The sequence below is a fragment of the Globicephala melas genome, chromosome 5 (genome assembly GCF_963455315.2).
Source record: "Globicephala melas chromosome 5, mGloMel1.2, whole genome shotgun sequence".
Lineage (NCBI taxonomy): Eukaryota > Metazoa > Chordata > Mammalia > Artiodactyla > Delphinidae > Globicephala > Globicephala melas.
This window is the reverse complement of record NC_083318.1, coordinates 91,146,654-91,170,567: the sequence shown is the minus strand read 5'-3', so window position 1 is coordinate 91,170,567 and position 23,914 is coordinate 91,146,654. Positions and strand designations below refer to the sequence as shown.

The 23,914-nt window shown below is 35.0% G+C and overlaps 1 protein-coding gene across 10 annotated transcripts in view; it reads left to right on the top strand.

Moving 5' to 3' along the window:
* The window catches only part of ANKRD17 (ankyrin repeat domain 17), a 161,769-nt gene that overhangs the window by 106,756 nt on the left and 31,099 nt on the right, over positions 1-23,914 (top strand). For all 10 annotated transcript variants that reach the window (XM_030877835.3, XM_030877833.3, XM_030877832.3 and 7 more), the window contains 8 exons: positions 3,637-3,748; positions 3,881-4,026; positions 7,335-7,477; positions 8,243-8,456; positions 8,959-9,134; positions 10,226-10,388; positions 12,710-12,805; positions 14,096-14,212. In XM_030877835.3, coding sequence (XP_030733695.1) covers positions 3,637-3,748; positions 3,881-4,026; positions 7,335-7,477; positions 8,243-8,456; positions 8,959-9,134; positions 10,226-10,388; positions 12,710-12,805; positions 14,096-14,212 — 1,167 coding nt within the window. The remainder of the gene's footprint in view (positions 1-3,636; positions 3,749-3,880; positions 4,027-7,334; positions 7,478-8,242; positions 8,457-8,958; positions 9,135-10,225; positions 10,389-12,709; positions 12,806-14,095; positions 14,213-23,914) is intronic.

Genomic DNA, 23,914 nt, shown 5'->3' with positions numbered 1-23,914 from the left:
TTTCTGTATTTTATAGTGTGAACTTTTTATTAACTCTGCTAGCCAAAAGTGAGAAAGAATTAGTTGTTCTCTTCATAGGTTCTAAAACCTGTGTTCTGGCATGAACTGAACTTGTGTTCCAGTTCTGAACTGCTTGACATTTTATTCTCAAATTTCTAAAGGCTTTCCTTAAACTTGGAATAACTTATTCTAGCACATCTCAAAAATGAGAAAAATAAATACCTCCTCATGTAATTTTGCCTTTTTTTCCTGTTTTTAATAATTAACATGTATCTATTATCTTTTAAAGAGGTAGATGTTAAATTTAACCTACATATCAAGACTGAAATTGTAGAGTATGTAAAATTATGTTTTACCTTTAATGGTATAAATGTCATTGGTATTTCGCTTTTCTTCTGTTTTTGCAACATGGAAAACAGTTGCACCACGATTTAATGAGAAATTAAGGAGCCCAGGAAAAAACTCATTTAACTCATAATAGTAATATGAAATACTCTGCCATTAAAGCATTCTACTTTAAAATGCATGCGTTCGACTTGTTTATATGAAGTGTTTTAAATAGGTTATTTACTGTCTTACTGATTTTTCTCTTTTATTGAATGCCCTAAAGTGCCATCCTTTTTAATCTTATACATGACCCCTAACGTGGTTAGAGAATGAGATATTTGGGACCATGGAGGTCTAAAAAATATTCAGCCCTTTAAATCCTAATAGTTTTCAAAGTAATTTATTTAATTACTTTAAATGAAATGAATAGATATACTTTTTTATAGTTCAGATTTTTTTTTCACTTATATTCTAGCTCATTAAAAGCTGCCTTTTCCTTTAATATTTCATTTGTCTTATGATTCTTGCTTTTTTTTTATCTTATAAAATTGAATCGTCATGCTGGTAATTTACAGAATATTTTTACATTGAATATAATTTTATCATTTTTTATAAGCCTGAATCATCATAACATGTTATAATACAGAATGATATATTTTATGATATTGTGAGCTAAATGGAAATTTTCTTTAGAATATAAACCTGGAAAGCTCTTAACAAAGTTCTGGGCATCTTTTTCCTTTCCAGGTTTCTCTTAGATATATGACCAAGAATGTGACTTGGTAACCAATATAATAACATAACTTTAGTATTACTTTGCCTTCTAGAAAGTCATCACCTACATTTCATTTCCTTGATTAGAAATATTCAAAACACCTGTTTTCTTTAATTCAAAACTACCTGTATCTTATCAGTAGTTAATTTAACCCAAACTCCTACTTCAGTTAAATTGTTTCTTGATATATTGCAAATCAGGATATTTCTTACCATTTTGGGAATGTGTAGTATATATTTGGGGGGGCGGTGAAAGTCTCACTTCAGAATCTTTAAATTCTTTCATTATTGTCTTAAAAAGATTGTTGTAAAATATTAATTGCTTTAATTTCACCTTAATGCAGAAATATAGTGAAGTTACCCACTTTTAAGTTGCCCAGGGAATTTGACTAACCTCCCCCTCTTCTTCAGCTTTAAATATCTTTTCCTTCAACTCTCACATTGTTCATATTTCTCTCTTAGTTTCAACCTAAATTTGCCCTGTACAGTAACCTGTAAACTCCTAGTGAGCAGAGACTGTATTTACTTACCTTTGTCAGCGCTAGAGTATCTAGCAGAGTACTTTGAATATAAAAGGTGCTTAATAAATGTCAATTGAATTGATGTTTTATAATGTGGAAAAAACCCAAATTTTACTGATCCTCTAAAATTTTCCATGCTTACCTTTTCCAAATTTTGTTTGTCTCTTCATTCTCTATTACGATTGGCACCAGTTTCCTAAATTACTCTTTAACCCCTAGAAGACTTCTAGAAACCTCATAAACTTTATCATAAAGTTGACTCTTTGTAATAAAGATTACTCTTCTACTGACTGTCTATACTAACATAGAGAACACATAATACAGATAGACTTAGCATTCTGTTCACCTCAGTCAGCTGTGCCTTAGGGCTGCTCTCTGATGTAAGAGGGTAAGCAGCATTTTGTTATCGATGATCTTCTTGGTTTCTTTTACACCAGTCTTTACCCATTGTTAGCATGTGTGACCATCGGTAGGTTATTTCTCTGACCTTTGTCTCCTTTTCTCTGAAATCAGATTCCTTCCTTATAAACCTGAAATAAATATAATATTATATAACACAGTAAATATATATTTCATTTATGTAATCCTTTGTTTTATTAGTGATAGCTTTTATTCTATGACCCTTACAGCTACTGTCATTCATTCAACTTAACTATCTTTTATTGTTTCCTAGGCAAGACATCACTAATAGGTAGAGAATGCAAACATAAATAAGACATGTTTATTACCTTCCAGGAATTTATAGTCCCCTGAGGGTGATAGACACATAAGTAATATTAACATAAGGAAGATTGGTGATAAATGCTGTAATAGAGGTGAATATGTGAAAGCGGGAAGATGGCTTAGACAGAGCTATACAATAAAAAAATAATGCAAGATTCATATAATTTTATGTTTTCTGGTAGCCACATACTATGATAGAGTGTGACCACTGGTTAAATCTATTATTGGTCACTATCACTGGCATAAGTCAGAAGTAAACTGTATATAAACAGTGTCATGTCTCAATTATAATTGTGTTTGTCTTTCAAAATGCATTGTATATTATATTTTTTTGTTCCTTTAAATTTTTAGGGGCTTTGTTCCTCGAATGCAGTTAAGTTACTTGGAAATAATTTTTTCATTTCAAGACTTGTTTTTCAGCTTTGTTAGATGGGTCCAGAGTAGCTAATTTGGCCTAATGGCTGAGGATTTTTCTTGATATTCTGTGTGTTTTGAGGGTCTTTCTGCTCTGGCTGTGGGAACCAAACTATTCCCAGTTCTGTGTAAGCTCTAGGTGTTGTTCAGTCCCTTCTGGTAGTCTTTCCCTGGCCTCCAGTAATTTTTCTTATGCACGTATGCTGATCAGAGCTCAGCTGAAGACTCAAGAGGAGCCCTCTGCAGATCTCTGGAGTGCTCTCTGTATGTAGTGCCTTCCTCTCCAGTAGTCTACCCCATGAATTCTAGCCACCTTCACTTCTCCAAACTCTCTTTTCAATGCAGGGAGAATGCCAGGCTCTATTTGGGTACCCTCTTCCTGCACTTTAGCCTGGAAACTCTCCAGGCTATACAATAAGTTAATCATTTCTGTCCTCAGTGATCACTGTCATGTGTTGCCTGTCTAACTAACATCATTTCAAATAGTTTGTCTTTTTTTGTCGTTTGGGATGGGAAGATAAATCTTGTCTATGCTACTCCATTTATGGGTAGAAGGGAAAGTGAGTCCACAGTAGTATTTCTTAAAACATGTAGTTGAAAATAGCATGTGGTTGAAAATCATACATTTTTTTCTTCTTGCTTGCTTTAAGAATTGCCCATAAAGTTCAAATATTATTTGTAGTTTAAAAAAATCACAAGTTGACCATTAGTGGGGAAAAAAAAACAGGTTACTATCCAAATGTTTGATATAGTAGAATGGTATATATGTGTATGTATGTGTGTGTGTGTGTGTGTGTGTATTTGGTATATGTACATATTATGTAATTGATGTTAACATTTTTAATTGTCTAATGAGCTAATCAACAATTTTTTACAGACTGAGAGTAATCATGACACAGCGCTAACGCTTGCCTGTGCTGGTGGTCATGAGGAACTGGTACAGACATTGCTAGAGAGAGGAGCTAGTATTGAGCACAGAGACAAGAAAGGTAAGGCCTACTTTTGTTAACTTTTCTTCTGAATTATTTGTGTTCTGTGACGAAATACTACTTGTAGCCCTATTTTGATGGACAACAGCACTGTTTCTTTGCTTAGCTAAGAAGATCTTTATTTTACTCCAGGTTTTACTCCGCTCATCTTGGCTGCTACAGCTGGTCATGTTGGTGTTGTGGAAATATTGCTGGACAATGGTGCAGACATTGAAGCCCAGTCAGAAAGAACCAAGGACACACCGCTATCTTTGGCTTGTTCTGGGGGAAGACAGGAGGTATTGTCCCCAAGTGTAATTTTTTTTTTTTCTCTCTGTTTAACAGATGTGCACTTTTAATTTATATGACTTTGTGGTAACAGTGGACAGACATTAAGATTTATCACAGTAACTGAGACTATAATCTTTTAGCAAAAGGATAAGAATTAGTGTTATAAACTGTCTTGCCAGAAAAATCATACATTGTTTATTATCCTACTCATCTGAAAGTACGAACTGCCATAGGAATCCCTCTATATTGCATTCAGGCTAAGAGAATGATTAAGACATCCCAAATCAAATCAGCAAGCTCCTGATAAGTGGGGCCTATATTCACTCATCTTTTCCTGTCCCAGAGTACTTAGTGTGAAAGGTACTTAAGCTCAGCCTCTGTTTGCTCCATTGTGTGTCTTCTTCGGACATTTAATAATCAGTTGGATAACCTCATTCTTCTGGCATTTAATAATTAGTTGGATAACCTCATTTTAAATCACTTTTTTAAATCCAATTCTATTCACCAGTCGTGCTGTCTCTATGGATTGGTAACTTCTCAGTTAGGGAGTTGTTGAATCTTATATTTAGGAAGCACTCTAGGTCATTCCAGGTGAGTTTCCTACCCTCAGCTTAAAAATCTTTTTCTTTTTTATTTCACCATTCTAATTATTTTCTGTATTCCACAGTGGAGGTGATTCTGTCAGTCAGAAATGTAAATGTTCTGTTTTTGATATATAATGAAAGTAAAATTTTGACTTAACTGAAATTTTCAATCACTGTGTGGTTTGAAATCATACTTGTCTCATAACATTTTTCAATATTGAATCAAAAAGAAATCAGTTGATTTTCTTCCTTTCAAAGCAATGTTAAAGCCTATAGTCTACTGTAATCTTTATGTATTCTTACTAAAATGTAACAGATGCGGTAATGATAATTATAGAAGTCTTTTAGGGTAATAATTTTGCCTATAACACTCTTGCTTTTATTTGGTGTCATTAGAACAGTAAAGTATTTTGCAGTAATTAATAAAATATTAGAAAGTCATTTTACTATAAAATCACAAAATAATTCTTTTATATTGAATGTTTATTACTTTTGGGGAATAGACCATTCCCTCTGAGAGATAACTAGGGTCAGTTATCTTTGCATAAAAGAATTAAGAAAACTTTAGAAATTTGATTAGGGTTTTCTACTTTATTGCTTAAGGGACTCTTTGTAAAATAAAATAGCCTAATGCCAGTTTGGGGGCTTGTTTTTATGATGTTGTTACATAAGCCAGTTAGCCTTACTGGCTCTAAAAGCAAAAATGTGATAGAAAGTCATCTAAAATTAGTCATAGCTTCAGAGAAAGATAAGAATCATATCGCTTATACATGGAATCTTAAAAAAAAAAATACAAATGAACTTATATACAAAACAGAAATAGACCCACAGACACAGAAAACAAATTTATGGTTACCAAAGGAGAAAGGAGTGGGAGAGGGATAAATTAGGAGTTTGGGATTAACATATACACACTGCTGCGTATGGAATAGATGACCAACAAGGGCCTACTGTATAGCACAGGGAACTATACTCAATATTTTATAGTAACCTCTAAGGAAAAAGAATCTGGAAAAAAAAAGTATGTATATGTATGTATAATTGAATCACTTTGCTGTACACCTGAAACTAACACAACTTTGTAAATCAATTACACTTCAATAAAAAAAATTTTTTTAATGAAATTTAAAATAGAAAACGCTTATGAATGTGAACGTAAAAAAACCCAAAAGACAAAAATAAAATAAAATTGGTCATAGCTTTATTCAAACGAGTAAAGTTTTAGCTGGTAGTAAGGCAAAGCACTGTTCATTAACATTTATTTATTTCCTAGTTAGATATATTATTAACAGTAAGAGCAAGGATAAGTGCTATGAGCTTGAGCAATCCTTAACTTCCTTATGCCTCATTTGTAAAATGAAGATAAGATGCTAGTACCTGTGTCAAAGAGTTTTTTTGTGCATTAAATGGCATAATAGACAAAAGATCTATGAATGGCACTTAAATAAATGCTAAATATTCTCAGCAATCAGGGAATGCAAATTAAGACCCCAGTGAGATACCACCAGCTACATCCACTAGAATGGCTAAAATTATAAAGATTGACAATACCAAATTTTGCTGAGGATGTGGAGTAACCAGAACTCCTTGTTGATGAGAGTGTAAATAGTACAACCACTTTAGGAACAGGTTTGGCAATTTCTTAACTAAACATGCACCCAGAAATTCTGCTGCTAGGTGGAGCCCATGAGCAATGAAAATATATTTCCACAAGAAATGTTCATGGCAACTTTATTCAGAATTGCCCAAAACTAGAAACAGTAGAGATGTTTATCAGTAGAAGGGATAAAGCAGCACATTCACATAATGGAATGCTACGCAATACACACAGTTGACTTTCAAACACTCTGTGATTCATTTATATGAAGATCTATGGTAAACGAAACTAATCTTTGGGTAGGATTGACTGAGAAAGAACATGAGTAAATAACAGATTTAAATTAGGTTTATGCGTTTCTCGATACAAATTAGGTTTATGCGTTTCTCGATACTCAGTGAATATACACTTAAGTTTTGTGCATTTATTGAAAGTTACAAATTTCACCTAAAAAAAACCTAAAAAGCCTAAAAGCAAGTAAGAGTTTAGTTCATGGTACACATGCTGATGTGTTTAAGGGAAATTGCAGGTGTCTACAATTTACTTAGAAATGAAATGCATCAAAAAATGATGGACAGACGAATAAATGTGATAAAGTAAGTAGAGGAGAATGTTAATGGTAGAATCTAGGTGATGATTGTATGTAAATTTTTTTCAACTTTTCTGTGTGCTTAAAAATTTTTATGGTAAAATGTTGGGGGAAGATAAGTGTTAGCTGTATTCCAAAAATGTTTTTAACATTTAGTTTTTGATTTTAAGTTTAAAAAATATTTTAAGGACATTTACATGTATAAATGAAAAAATCTTATTCTATTTTACCACTATGTGGTGGAATAATACAGAAATACTAATTTCCAAAACAGCATTGCACAAGAACACATGAGGTCAAGATCTTTCAATGAAAACACTGTGCCATTTCAACAGATTCCAAAATGGATTTTACTTGAGAAACGATTCCTTTATCGGCCTCTAAGACCTTTTGCTTTCATTTGAGACTGATTTTGTGCAAAGGATGAATGACTTTCCCCTTCTTTTGTTATACAATAAAGCAGAAAAAAAGAGAAATCAGAAATATACACCTTGCAAGTTGTCTCACCATAAGAAGAAAACACATTTTTTCCTTTTCTTTTTCCAGGTGGTGGAGCTATTGTTAGCTCGAGGGGCAAATAAAGAGCACAGGAATGTTTCTGATTACACACCTCTAAGCCTGGCTGCTTCTGGTGGCTATGTGAACATTATCAAAATATTACTAAATGCAGGAGCTGAGATTAATTCTAGGCAAGTTTTATTCTCTCTCTCCAAGTCCCTTAAGAGTGTTATGTTAAAGATATTTGTAGCACACTTTTTAATGCCATATTTAGGAAATGCCTTCATTACAAATTTAGAATTCAAATTTAAGTGTTTAAAATTGTTGACATAGAACTTGAAAAAATTATCACTTTATTTCTTATGATAAACGTAAACACATCTGTCTTATGTTTTTATTAGCAAGCAAGTATATACTTTAGAATGGAAAGTTCATTTTAATAATGACTTAATAATTTATCACTTTCAGCCCAAGTCATTATGTTGAATGAGATACAGAAAGTATTCTAGTTCTGGGTAGTAAAAGATTTGTAGTGTAGTCTTGGTAATATCTCAAAGATTTAGTAGGGCTGAGAAGAATGATTATTTTAAATAATTCTGCAGAATAAAGAATCTTAAATCCTAAGATAGAGTTCTGTATTATCATCTAGTTTTTCTGGGACATTTAAAAAATATATTGGGCTTCCCTGGTGGTGCAGTGGTTGAGAGTCCGTCTACCAATGCAGGGGACATGGGTTCGTGGCCCGGTCCGGGAGGATCCCACATGCCGCGGAGCGGCTGGGCCCGTGAGCCATGGCCGCTGAGCCTGTGCATCCGGAGCCTGTGCTCCGCAACAGGAGAGGCCACAACAGTGAGAGGCCCGTGTACCGCAAAAAATAAAAAAAAATTTTTTTAAATAAATAAATAAAAATAAAAAATATATTTTTCCCTTTGTTCTCCCCATACTTCCACCCCCAGAACTGGTAGCAAATTGGGCATTTCTCCTCTGATGTTAGCAGCTATGAATGGGCACACAGCTGCCGTTAAGCTCCTGTTAGACATGGGCTCTGACATAAATGCTCAAATAGAAACCAATCGGAACACTGCCCTTACCTTAGCCTGCTTCCAAGGAAGAACTGAAGTGGTTAGTCTTCTGCTTGATAGAAAAGCAAATGTGGAACACAGAGCTAAGGTAAGAAAAAGTCTGAGATTTACCCATGGGTTTATTGCTTTGACATTTAAGGTGTACATTGGCAATATGCTAATTATACTTCTAGTACTTTGTAGTAACATTTATCTCTTACATATATAAACAAATCATTCTGTATGACTCAGTTAAGCATTAACTCTTGAAATACCTCAGCAATAGATTTTTATAGGTAATAATGACATTGGAGTTATCAGCTGAAAACTATGTAGTATAATGAAAGAGAAGAGAGGGAGCATTTATTAAGTGCCAGTTATATGCCAAGTACATGTGTCTTAAAATTTTTACCAACAAATGGACATTAGGTAGAATCATCTGCTTTCAGTAGACCTCACTGTAACTGAGAGAGGTTAGCAGTGTCAGTGCTGAAATTTAGTCGTGAATTTTGTAACAGCTGTACCGTATTGCTCCCCCAGATCGTTGTTCTTTAACATTTTAGTACTTTCTGGTCTCTTACGTGTTGTTTTTTATTTTTCACCAAACCTAGACTGGCCTCACACCGCTAATGGAAGCTGCCTCTGGTGGATATGCAGAGGTGGGCCGAGTTCTTTTGGATAAAGGTGCTGATGTTAATGCCCCTCCAGTGCCCTCCTCGAGAGATACAGCTTTAACCATAGCAGCAGATAAAGGGCATTATAAATTCTGTGAGCTTCTCATTGGCAGGTATGATGCTACCATACCCTTCATATATGAACATGGTATTACTAGTGATTACTACTCTCTGTGCAAATTGAACTATTAAAAAATCAAATGTGATTACTTCTATAAACTGCAGTGTATTTTTTTATGTTTTAAACCTATCTCTATTATTTTCCACCCATCCAGAGCTATGCTGCATTGTTTAATATATTTCAGTGCAATCTAGAAATACTTCTTTTCTTCCTTTTTTGTCTGTGTATACACTTTTAAAGTACTATAATAAGCTATTTGAACATCCATCTATTGTCATCCATATTCACATCTCCCACACAGTTTTGCAAAGATATCACCTTAAGTCTTGTAAGTCTGGCAATAATCTAAGGCTTCATTGTTGATTTTCTTGTTCTGTAATTAGGGCTTTTAAGAGACAGTTATGGAACTGTTCAAGATATGAGATAGAGTCCAGGATATTTTTTGTTCTCAGTCACTTAGGAGTTACTTGCCAGTCTTTCAAAGTTGCTTGTCTACTAAATTAGATTTCCTACTTTAACAGTCTGAAAGACTTTTGCATGGTGTCCTAACAGTAGTAATTAGTAGTAGCTACTATCAACTAGTTATTTACCATGAGTCTTATCTACCATGATGCCCACTGAGTGCTAAACCTTCATGTTATTTTAAGATTCATTCTTTTACGAAGCCACATAATATAAATACATGAATACAAATAATCTGAAAGATATAATCACCTCATAGGATACTGTTTGTGCTCTAGGATACTGTTTAATATATTATGATATTAACAGGATGTACCATTATTTTTCACTAAAGAAAATTTTACATTTTCTCAGGATTTTAAGCTCAGAATTATGCACAAAGAGTCATTATTTTTAAAATAAGAAAAGCAATTATTGATATATCATTAGTTTTGATTCAATGGCTTTTAATTTGATGACTGGAAATTCTTTGTAATGTAATTCTGTTAGAGAAATATATTTTAGTCCTATATATTTTAAACAATTTTTTCCTTTACAAAATATTTTCACAAAATTCATAGTTGATTTTTATTATTATCTGTGTCATTTCATTTAAAAGTGATATTTGTGTCATTCATTTAGGGGTGCTCACATTGATGTACGTAACAAGAAGGGGAACACTCCATTGTGGCTGGCAGCAAATGGTGGACACCTTGATGTGGTTCAGTTACTGGTGCAAGCAGGTGCAGATGTGGATGCAGCTGATAACCGCAAGATAACTCCTCTTATGGCAGCATTTAGAAAGGTAGAAGTCTTTCATTCTCAGTCACTTGGATATTTTTCACTTAGGCTAGGAAGTGCATAATTTAATTATCACTAAAGACTCTCATTTTACGATCTAACAGTAGTGATGAAAGCAGTAAAATAATAAGCAAATAATCACTCTGATGGCAACATTGAAAGGTAGATACAGGTATGCCAGAAAAGCCATTAATAGTATCCATATTGGATGTCAAAGCTAAGTAAACTTTTAAAAAGTTGTTTGAATAGTATTTTCAAAATCTAGTTGCAATCTTAATCTTTCACAAAATATAAATCCAACTAAGTAATTAATTACTTGTTATGAATGAGTGTTTTCTTGTATTAGCACAGCAGAGAAAAGTTTAGCTTAAATTGATTTCATTTTTAATTATTCACTTTAATTTCTAGGAAAAAAGGAAAAATGAAAATTCAGCTGCCAGTATTTGAAACCTTCAGAAGTAGAAATAAATTTTGTAAAACTGAAACTTTCTGTAATGCATAGCACAGAACTGTGTATAAGTAATTTGATTTAATATTTTGGTTGATCTCTTAAATGCAGGTCTGATTTGTTATTGGGGAAGCCAGACTACTATTCCAGGGATTATAATTTTGAGTTTTGTCATTCTGTAGGTATAATTTTGAGTTTTGTCATTCACGTAGGTAAAATCTCTTACAGATTCCAAATTACTTTGTTGTATTGAAAATTTTTAATATATAAATTGTAAAAAAATCATCTTTTCCTTTTTCTCTTATTATTCTCTCTGACTCTTGTTCTTTATACCACCTCCTCCCTGGGTGTTCTAGACTAGCTTCCCACTGACTCTCTGAATTTTTTTTTCCTTGCTAATCAAACTTATTCTCAGTGGCTACCTACCTCTTCTCCAAGCAAGCTAGCATATAAAGTTTATCATCCAAACCATTTCACTATGTTAGTATCCTCTTCAAGTACCTTTTCATGTCTCCCCAGTCTCTGTAATCCTTTCAAATCCAATCTTAGTTTGTTATTCAAAGCCCAATCTAGTGCTTTTAGAACTCATCTCCCATTGAGTCCCTAATGTGGAGTCTTCTCCTTGCTTCGTCTTTTGTCATTGTCTCCCATAGCACCTTTGTTCTCATCTTGGGAATGCCCATGTCCTTCCTCATTCTTCCAAAATTACTCATTCTTTGGGTACAGTGTAAATCTCCCCTTCTATAGAAACTCTTCCCATTCCATTTGAGCTCACATTGAGATATCTGATCTCTTAAAGGTTGTAGAAATTCTACAATTCATTATTATCTTTATCATTTATTTTGACAAATATATATTGTTATTACCTTAACATCTAACATGCATATATCTCATCTTTCCAAATGAACTTAGCTCCTTAAGAAAGGCACTTATCTTTTATACTCTTTGTATTCATTCCATTATTTTTCTTAGTACCTACCATGTACAACTGTAATTGTTGGCATATTACATTGTACAGATTCCAACTGTTGCTTTTTGTACAAAATGTAATAATCAGGGATCCACACACAAAGTCAGGTAACTGTATGAGTTGTCCCATATAAATAGTTTAAATACTGTAGAAGTGTTGGTGAGATATCAAGGAAAGGTGCAAATGGCATTTAAGCTATTCATTAAAAGATAGGGATAGTCCAAAAGGATGCAGATGAGAAGGAAGAAATAAATGCAATAGAAGAAATGTACTAAATATAAACAGATGTTTATTCATCCGTTTATATGTGTTGTGTCAGCAATAGTGTGGATTAGAGAAAGTAGAAAGCCTCTTGAAGGCTGGTCTAAAGATTTTGAACTTAGTGAACTGTGTTACAGTGAATAATATAATCATCGCTCAAGCCTTAGGAAAGTGTATGTTATTTCTTTTGCACTACCTAGTATAGTGCTATGCATTCAGTTTTTATCTCAAAGAAAGATCAAAATTGTTATTTCTACTCTTTTAATGCTTAAAATTGAAACACGATACTCAGTTCTAATGAATTAGCTAGGAAAAAAAAGATGAGGTTTTTCTTTTCTTTCACACATATCCTGCATTTCTTCATACTGACTTTATTGTTTTTTTAAATTCAGAATGGTTTAGAATTTTAGGTCAGGTTATTCTGTATTTTTTTTTTTTTGGAGGGTAGGATGAAAATGAACAATGTAGATTTATCTAACTTATTAGAACCGAAGCCTGTCTCTTTTTCATTTAAAGTGCGAATAATACCCAATTTAAGTCTTTATTTTGTGGCACTAATGTTAATGGAATCTTAGTTAAGACAGACTAGATTTACTGAATCCTGATAGAGTCTGTTTTCAATCTGACACTGATATCTATTTTTTAGGGTCATGTGAAGGTGGTGCGCTACTTAGTCAAAGAAGTCAATCAGTTTCCATCAGATTCTGAATGTATGAGATACATAGCAACGATCACTGATAAGGTAATATACTGATTAAATTCATCCCCATTATATGAGCTTGGGATCCCATTTGGCTTTTCATATATATGTATATTCCACACTAAGATAAAAAAAGTCTTAGTTTGAACAATAATGTGTGGTACATAGCACTTTTAATTTATCTAGGATTTGGGAATGAAGTATGATATTTAAGAATCTCTTCAGATGATTTACTTACCTCATGAAGTAATAAACCATTTTCTGTTTTAGAATTACTTTATCTTTTTAAATAGTACTTAAGCTAATTTAATTTTAATGTAAATACTAAACAATCTAAAGCAAATTATTGTTACTATTCATTAGTGCTGTAATCTATTCAGACAGATATCTCTTCTGAGAGGAACAAGTCAGTGGATTTTTTTATACCTAAACAAAAATTAACACAGTACTTTTAATTATGGTCAAGAAAACTCTTAACATGTTCAACATAATATAAAAGTTGGAGTAACTGTCAGTTTAAGAATGAATTTGCTAGGATTTTTGCAGGGAAAGTAAGGAAAAATAAATCTCTTTAGAATTCTAATTGAGATCAAAATATTTGAATAAAATCCTAAGACATGCCTCTGAAAATCTAAAAATGTCTTTAATTTTCTCAGCAGTTATCACATGATAGTGAACAGCTTTTTCCCATAAGTTTTATTTAACATAGCTAATCCACTGTCTTGCCTGCCTCTAGATTCATTTATGACAATTAATGTTCCTAGATACCCCTTATGGAAGGGGGGCAGAGATTTAAAATAAAGCTTTTGTCTTAATAGGGAAATATCCCTTTCCTGTCAAAAACTGTATGTTCTAAGAATGAAATCACTGAGATGTCTATAAATACATGCTTTTTATGAATGATTCCAGCACAAGAAGTTATAGCAACAAAGCTTAAATATTTGAGAACAGTTCTTGCCAAATAAGTATTTTAAATTGTTTTAAACCTATTTTTTTTGTTGACGTTGACCTTTTCCTTTAGCCCATTAACCAGCTGACAGATTATTGCAGCTCTATTTATAGTATGATTTCTTATATTTAAATAACAGGAGTAAATAATTTTAGTACCAGTCAAATGGATATTATTTTGAAGAACAATAGAGGCTCTTTGCTAATGTATTTTTAAAAATATACCATTTAAATTATGTTTTTATTTGCATTCTTTTTTTGCCTTACTACTGATCTTTATTGCTTATGTTCATTCAAGTACCTTAATTAATATTTTCATGTTTTCAGGAATCTCTCTAAATGTTAATTTTTTGAGTCTGGAAACATCTTAATTTTTCATTTTAGGAGATGCTGAAGAAGTGCCACCTTTGTATGGAGTCGATAGTACAAGCCAAAGATAGACAGGCTGCTGAAGCAAACAAAAATGCCAGCATTTTATTAGAGGAGTTAGACTTGGAAAAGGTAATGGTAACCTTTACATATGAAAAATACCTACTTTTTTCCTTTCAGCTTCTCTTCCTCCTAATTTGTAATCTGTGGTTTTTTGTTTTGGTTTGGTTTTGCTTTAAATTATGTACATGATTTTTCTCTCCAAGTTTGGCTCAAATAGTGGAGAGGATTATGAGTATTTTAAACATCATTATATCATTAAAATAGTTTTCTTTATAATCGAATTAACAAAATGTTATTGTAGGAATTGCATTGATCTGCAAGTCAGGGAACCTAGCCTCTAATGCTCAATTATCTCAACTAATGTTCTCTTAATCCCCATCCAACTCTGTACTTCATTGATCCTAGACCTTGTAATTTGTTGCCAACGGATTTATCAGAAGTACCAAATACACTAGGAAGGCATACACTACCAAGCCATGACCAACTAGTGAAATACGACCAGTTGATGGAATGTTTAATGCGCACCTTTTTATTTTATTTTATTTTTATAAAATTGTACGATTTAAATGCATGAAATGTATTGTATATCTATTATTTTTTTAACATCTTTATTAGAGTAGAATTGCTTTACAATAGTGTGTTAGTTTCTGCTTTATAACAAAGTGAATCAGCGATACATATACATATATCCCCATATCTCCTCCCTCTTGTATCTCCCTCCCACCCTCCCTATCCCACCCCTCTAGGTGGTCACAAAGCAACGGAGCTGATCTCCCTGTGCTATGCGACTGCTTCCCACTAGCTATCTATTTTACATTTGGTAGTATATATAAGTCCATGCCACTCTCTCACTGCGTCCCAGCTTACCTTTCCCCCTCCCCGTGTCCTCAAGTCCATTCTCTACGTCTGTGTCTTTATTCCTCTTTATTCCTTTCCTGCCCTTTAATGCGTACCTTTTTAAATGGATGATTTCTCTTGTATTTTTCTCTTTCAGGCACACTACAGTATCATTCCCATTTATTCCCATGGGGAGTAAAACACTCCAAACAATGTACAGTTTGGGCAGTCCCATAGCTGCTTCTTTACTCTCTGTTCCTATCAATAACTGTACTCTATAATGTAATAGTAGGAAAAGAATTGGTTGGTATTGAATATTATGGAATATATATTCTGCCATATTTCATCTTTTTAAAAAAGGTTAAAAATGCTATGAAATTTAACATATACTTTTTAGATTTATAAAGGATATGCAGTGATAGTGGGGGCTGGGGCACCCCCCCCCCCCATGCAGTTGAAAAGCAATGTGTAACTTTATACTTGGGCCCTCCATATCTTCAGTTTCAAGTCCCTGGATTTCAACCAACCACAGATTATGTAGTACTGTAGTACTTATTCATTTTAAAGAATCCGCATAAAGTGGGCCTGCACAGTGTTGTTCACAGGTCAATTGTATATATAACATTTTTCATTTGAGTCAAGTCCATTCTTTTTAGACTTACTGACTTTGTTAAGCTATATATTTCATCTCACATAAAGAAAGTATGAATTATTTTAAACATTTTGTTCTAAAGTCAATGTGAAAATACAGTATTCTGAAAAATATATTTAAAATCAGAGGTTCTTTTTTTTTTTTTTTTTTTTTTCCGGTACGCGGGCCTCTCACTGTTGTGGCCTCTCCCGTTTCGGAGCACAGGCTCCGGACACGCAGGCTCAGCGGCCACGGCCACGGGCCCAGCCACTCCGCGGCATGTGGGATCTTCCCAGACTGGGGCACGAACCAGTGTCCCCTGCATCGGCAGGCGGACTCTCAACCACTGCGCCACCAGGGAAGCCCCAGAGGTTCTTCATTTTAAAAACTTCCTAGTTTAGATTCTGATCAAATGAAAATTAGCTTTTTTGGCCACTTTGAAGTTTTAATTGAACACATTGAGAACAGATATGGTTATAATTATTGTAACTATACCTATTTTTAATATTCAGTTTCATCAAATATTTATTTAATGTTCACTAAATACCAGGCAATATAATAGGGCCAAGTTGTATGACAGAATATGTATTATTTGAGTCTTCTCTGTAAGAAATATTATTACCCTCATATTACAGATGGAGAAACTGAATCTATGGAAGTTAAGTAACTTGCCGAAGCTAGGCTAAGATTTAAATCCACTTTTTTAAATTCTAAATTCCCTGCTTTCCTCTCCTCCCTTAATTGAAGTCAACCTACATTTTAGTGCTTTCTCCTTATAATATTATAATATCCTGTTTTTGCATTACTCTCTCATTTTTATATGTTAGAATCGCTAATTTATTTCATAGTATTGTTTCTTTTTGCATTTTTATAAATCTTAGAAGACATCCTTTCTATAGCTGAGACATAGATATCTGTTTTTAAATAAAATCTTTAATTGTTTCATACCTTTGTTGTTTATACGTTACATGAAATACATTTAGAGATTTACTGCATACCTGTGGATCAAAGTCAAGAAGCAGCTTTTAGGAATGTCCTATTGTGCATGTCTTCAATGATTTATTTTCTTTTTTCTTTATTACAATAATGTGTTCAGTTTAAACTGTGAACTATGCAAAGATAACTAAAAGAAACGCATACGCCATCATTGTAAGGTAACTGAAGTTCAAAACCTGGTATGGTAATTAACTAAAAGTCCTCACTTCTGACCTTTAAAACCTTTAAAGACCTTACATGTTCTGCCCACTCACACCACTTCTTACTCCTGTCTGATCTTATTTTACTACTTTCTCTTGGTCACTTTGCTCTATCCATAATGACCATCCTTTTTGCTCTTGGTATGCCTTCTGCCTTGAATGTCACTTCACTTGCCTCATATTTTAGTCTCCCTTTCACATTCTTCCTACTCTTCTTCCCTTCTTTATTTTCATGTTCTAATATTCTAAATACTGTATTTTACTTAGTTAGCTTGTTTGTCTCTCTCTACCACTAGATTGTATGAACTACAAAATGGTGCCTGGCATGTTAGTAAACATTTGTTGAACAAATAAATATCCATGTATATGAAAACTGTACTTTTTAAAAATTAGAATCATGCGAACATATTACTCTAATACTTGCTTTTCCCTCTCTCAATAAGTGAAGAATATTGTCAACTGATAGTGATTTATAACTGCATAATATACTCCATAGTAGGTTTGTTTCCAGTTTTGTCACTACAAATAATGTTGCAATAAACGTCATTATACATGTTTCTTTATATTTTGGTGCTTTTATTTTTATGGAGTAAGTTTCTTCACTTAGGTCAGTATATTTTAAATTTGATACTTTCAGAATATTTTCCTACTACCATCAGCAATACATAAGTGTTTTTTCCTTGAATTCTTGCCAGTCTTTCTTAACCTAGATGGTCATGCTTTCAGAGCCTCAGATTTAAAGCAATTCAAAAGGAATTTCTTTCAATGTCATTGCATATTTTCCAGTTTTTTTTTTTTTTTCTTTTTCGGTACGTGGGCCTCTCACTGTTGTGGCCTCTCCTGTTGCGGAGCACAGGCTCTGGACGCGCGGGCTCAGCGGCCATGGCTCACAGGCCCAGCTGCTCCGCGGCATGTGGGATCCTCCCGGACCGCGGCACGAACCCGTGTCCCCTGCATCAGCAGGCAGACTCTCAACCACTGCGCCACCAGGGAAGCCCTATTTTCCAGTATTAATTGTTAATCAAAAATTAATTAGATGCAAATTATTCTGCATGGACTGATACTTTATAAACAGTTTTGAATGGGGATGGTACATAGATAGAATTCTAGACTGTGGACGAGACTGTTCTTTCCTGAACTCCAGCCCCTTTCTATTTCTATTTGAAAAATTATCAGATTGAGATGTGTTAGGGTTTGGTTCACTATTTTTAATGTATGATTTACATCTGGAAAAATACACCGTTTTGCCTTTTGAGGCTCAGTACATTCTGGCTCCACCATTTCTGATTTAGAAATATCATTGGAGTGGTCTTGTCTGGTTTAACTTGGATGTTCTGCATGGGTAACTTGTGTAAAAATGCTCCTTTGATCAACCTTTCTAATTTGAAAATGTTGGTTAATAGGTTTGTAAAAATTGCTGCTGAGAATACTGCTCATTATATTTACCAGATTCCCTTATCCTTATGCAGCAAATACTATGTGGAAGAGTCCATGCTCTAGAGCAGTTCATCTGGTCTAACTGTGGAATACTCTGGCAGTTAATTTCTTGTTCTCTTAGGACGTGAACAACTAGGTTATGTTTTGGGCTGTTAGAATCCATAGTGGGTATTATTGGTCTGCATTTTTAATGTTTTACCCCTCTACTTTATCACTTATTGTTTTTTCTCTTTGTAAACTTTCATAATCTTTTAGGGAGCTATGTACAGTATATTTTTAAAATATTCCTAATAGATGTTTTCAGTTGGGTTTTTTGCCACCACTGAAGCTATTAATATGCCCACCTCACAATCTCAGTTTCATACATTTCATTCTCTGATTATCACCTCTTGTCTTTTCAGCTTTACTCCCTCTAGAATTCTACCTCCAGCAAGCCTAAAAACATTCTGTCTACCAATAAATTGTAAGATCCATTTATCGTACCACCCTTCACTGGCCTTACTCTTTTCTTTCTCCTTTTTCTTTATTGAAGCCTAGTAATTAAAGGTGTCTAAGGAAAAAAAGCATTCAACCTTGATGACTAATTTTACTTTAAATGTGTGACAGTGAACCCTTTAATTCCTCCCAGTAGTCATACTATATATTTCCCTAGTTTAATTTACTCTCCCACTCTTCTAGACCAGTAGTTCTTTCTCTTTTATCCTGCGACTTCTGGTACATCCTCTTCTTCAACCTCTGATGACCTTGCATGCTACTTCAGTAAGAAAACTGAAGCACCAGAAGAAAACTGCCAGAGACTTCCCCTACCCCATCTCCCCAACCCACCAAGCCCTGTACCCATATATTTCATACCAATTACTAGATAAACTTGTTGTAACCAATCCCTCCATTTGTGAACTACATCATATTTTCTGTCTGCCATCTCTTACTCAAAAACATTGTTTTGGGGCTTCCCTGGTGGCGCAGTGGTTGAGAGTCCGCCTGCCGATGTGGGGGACACAGGTTCGTGCCCCGGTTCGGGAAGATCCCACATGCCACGGAGCGGCTGGGCCTGTGAGCCATGGCCGCTGAGCCTGCGCGTCCGGAGCCTGTGCTCCGCAATGGGAGAGGCCGCAGAGATGAGAGGCCTGCGTACCGCAAAAAAAAAAAAAAAAAAAAAAAATTGTTGTGGCAGTTTTCTTTTCTTCTATATCATTTTCCCCCCTCCCCTGGATCATCCTCATCATCATATAAGCTTCTTTGTCCAATCTTAAAAAAAACTTTTGATTTTTCCAACACGTACCTCCCTGCCCCCCATTTTCAGCTACAAGCCCATTTCTGCTCCCATTTGCAGCAAAACTTGTCTATTTTGGGTATTCCAATTCTTTTTTGTCTTGAATTTACTCCTACCAGGCTCTCACTCCTACAGCTCCACCAAAACTATGCCTTTACGGTCTTTGGGGACTCTCACTAGCTAAATCCAGTGATTACTTCTCTATCCTTATCTTACTAAGCCTAATAACACCTGACATACTCTATTTATCTGGCCTTCATTACACTACACAGTCTTGGTTTTTCTCTTATCTTTCTGAATGTTCCTTCTGTATCTCTAGTTCCTCCTCTTCTCTCCTCTTAGTTGGCAAGTCATTTAGCTTATTACATGATCTTCCTTAACCACTGGTCATCTCATCCTGCTTCTTACCTTTAAATATATACTAGCTGATCCCAAATTTATATCTTTAGTCCAAACCTCTTCCCTACCTTCCAGTCTCTTATATCTAGCTAGCTACTCAACATGTCCTTTTGGATACTTAATTAGATATCTCATACTTACGTTCAAATGTGAACTCCTGATCTTTGCCCACTCCAAACCCACAACTCTGTCTTGTAATTTGCTCAGGCTAAAGATATCGATATCATGCTTGATTTCTCTCTGTCCTCCATTGTGTTGGAAAATCTAGTTACCTTTGCCTTAGAACTATATCAAGGATCCTAGTCACTATTTATCACTTCTCACCCTGATTCAAGTCATTAATATCATCTTTTACCTGTATTTCCACAGTAGTCATTTAACTGGTCTCCCTGATTCCATCATTGCTCTGCAGTCTGTTCTCTATGTAACACTTAGAGTGATCCTATATATCAGTTAAATCAAATCACTCTTTTGCTCAAAACCCTACAGTGCCATTTCCCTCAGAGTAAAAGATAAAAAGTCTTTAAAATGCCCCGTGGGACCTTAGGTGATGAAGTCTCCTGATATGTTCTCTGAAAGTCATTTTCTATTATTCTCAACCAGACTGACCTACTTAAACATTCCAGGCCTACCTGAACATACAGCTTATATACTGACTGTTCTCTTTGCCTGCTATACTTCAAATCTTTTAAATGTTTACTTAAACTTCACCTTCATGTTCCTCTATATGTCCCCATATACACACTTCTCTTCCTCTGCTCCAGTATTCCTGTTTTACATTGTACTTAACACCTTTTTAAAAAACTGTATAATGTATTACGTTTGCTATCTGTGTGCCTCCCCCAGCAACTAAATGTAAGCTTCATAAGCTTCATGAGGGCAGGGATATTTTGTCTTCTGCTTAGTCCTAAGAGACTAGAACCATGCTTAGTACATAGTTATCAAAAAAATTTTGCTGGATCCTGCCCTTCCCTTCCCCTGTACTCCTTGACCTCTTTTTCTGTTATTGATACCACTACTGAATTCAGAAATAATTGAAATCTTGATGTAGTTTTCAGATTCTCAATTATCTTTGCTCCGCATTCTCTATATCCATCAAATAAGTTAGTGTAGTAAATTAACTTAATCCAGTATCTGGCACATATTAACCCCCTAAATATTAATGGTATCAGTATCATCATCATGACCTTTAATTGAGCTTTGGCAGTCTCTTTATGTCTTCTGTTCCATCCTCTCCTAAATTATCACTTCTCACCTGAAGTATTGCAGTAGGCTTCTTAACAGTCTGTCTATAAATAAATACCTTTGCCTCTGTCATCTTTTGCCTTCAGTTTAATCCTTCTTTATTCCAGTGTAACTTTTCCAGTTCCCATAGTTTCTGATACACAGATATGATTGCCTTTACTCCCTACTCGAAATCCTTCAGTCTTCATTGTCTGCATGGGAAATTTAAAACATTTGGCTCTTCCTGTCTTCTCTAGGCTCATCACTCACTATGGTTTTCTACTCCTCACATATCTCATTCACATAACTGTATCCAAATATGCACATGGGGGACTTCCCTGGCGGTCCAGTGGTTAAGACTCCGCACTTCCAATGCAGGGGGTGTGGGTTCTATCTCTGGTCAGGGAGCTAAGATCCCACGTGGCTCGAGGTGCGGCCAAAAAAAGAAAAAAAACAGATTTGCACATGGCATTTCTTTAGTCTGGACTGCCTTTCCCTGAATCCTTAAATTCTCATCTTAAAAAGCTTAACTCTGAAACATCAATTTGTTTCCTGAATCTATAATTAGAAATCACCAGTTAGGGAATTCCCTGGCAGTCCAGTGATTAGGACTCAGTGTTTTCGCTACTGCTGGGGCCTGGGTTGGGGAACTAAGATCCTGCAGACAAAAGAAAAAATCAGTTGGACTAGTGCTCTTTCTTTCCTTTTCCACAAAGAGGTTATTTATTCTGCAATTTGACTCTTTTCTTCAAAACCTCTACCCTCCCCCACATATGCTCACAAACATGTAGCAGTTCCCCGGTAAGTGAAATGAGGTCTAGGGCATGCACCTTGTGAGAAAATATAGAATGTAGGCTGAATTTCTAACCCTGTTTACCTGCACCTCCAGACTTACTTGAGTCTTATGGTTTAAATGCTCTGTTTTCATCTTTTCTCCTTCGGATCTTGTATCAGTTATTACCACCTCTCCCATACTTTAGTGCCTGCTGTTTCATTAACTCCTACCCTCTTTCTACAACTTCATGAAGTTAACTATCCTAATGAAACCTTACCACAAATTTAGTATTTTGTTTCCTTATCTAAATATTTTAAGGGAATAATCTATGTCTTGTTGACTCTACTTTTCTTTTTTCCTTTTTTTTTTTTTTTTCAACTTTTCTTTGTAATTCTCCATCCAGGACCATTTGCTGCTTACTTCTCCACTAATTCAGTGAACTAACTATGGCAGAGGTCACCAATGGCATCTTATTGACAAATCCAGAATAAGATTAGACATCTCATACTTGTGTCCTTACTGATACTTTGTGATACTTACCAGTGTTGATTTGCCTTCCTTTATGAAACTCTTCTCCCATTGAAGCTGCTTTCTCCTGATTGTCTTCTTCTGCCTGATATATGCCTTTCTGAAAGTCTCATTTGGTCTTCCTTTTTTTTTTTTTTTTTTTGCGGTACGCGGTCCTCTCACTGTTGTGGCCTCTCCCGTTGCGGAGCACAGGCTCTGGACGCGCAGGCTCAGCGGCCATGGCTCATGGGCCCAGCTGCTCCGCGGCATGTGGGATCCTCCCAGACCAGGACACGAACCCGTGTCCCCTGCATCAGCAGGTGGACTCTCAACCACTGTGCCACCAGGGAAGCCCTAGTTTTTCTATTTTTAAAAGTTCTTCCCCCCTCTTGAATACCAATCACAATTATTGCTTACCACTGGACACATTTTAAAAATCGAGGAAAATTAATAATTCATCTGGCCGAGCCAAAAGTCTTAAACCTCACTTCTTATTTTTATCCCCCCAAATCTATTTCCTGGCTTTTTTTCCATACAGATGTGATATAGATGAAATATCAGTTTTATTATTGCTGATTCTAAATTAGAGAGGCATAGTATCTATCTGTAGCCACAGTTGCTTTGAAAATGTTTCTTTGGCACACCCTTCACCCCCCTTTCTACTCCTTTTCTTCCCTTTACACTTAGCTATTTATTTCTTGAAAGTCAGCAAAACAGATCAACCCCAGGCCTCCCTCACTGGAGCTCAGGCAGAGATGTAGAAAGTATACGGATCCTGAGGACAGGCAGCTTAGCTACATTAAAGCAAGGCTGAATGAGCTGAATCATACACGCTCAGTTCCTTCTTTCAAACTCACCAGTCAGGTAGTACTCCTTCCTTGTAGTGAACTAGGGTGTGAAGGTCACCAATTACTGTTTTCTTCTCAGTCCTTTGGAAAGGTCAAAAGCTCCTCCCTTACTGGTCTTCAGAGGAAACTTGGGTACTTACGGAAGACCAGCAAAAATTTCTAGGGGGTAGGTACTATGCAGACAATTTTTATATCTCCAGTTTCCATTTGTGTTCTTTCCTAAAATCCATCTGCTTGAGAAAGTATCTGGTGTTCTATAGATTCTCCTTAATTATTTACCTTTTCAGAAACAAAAGTCATATCTCTCACCCAAGAGAATGTAATTATGGTGCATTGCCCCAGGGTGTGAAAACTTTCAAGGTGGGCAAGACCTTTTAGGCACCCAACAAGGATTATTTCAAAAGGGAGGAGGAGTGTCTAGCAAAAGCTAGAGACTTAAAAAGTCAGACTTTTTCTCAAGAAAAGTAAGTCTGATTTGGCTTATAAGTTTGTCTTTAAGGGCTGCTTTCAGTAGTTAGGATATTGTGACATTTTCCATAAACTAAGTATCATTGTTTTGACACATATTTAAAATATACATAAAATGTATAGAAAGCTAGATTATATCAAGGAATATGTACTTTGAAAATGTCATTTAGAGAACA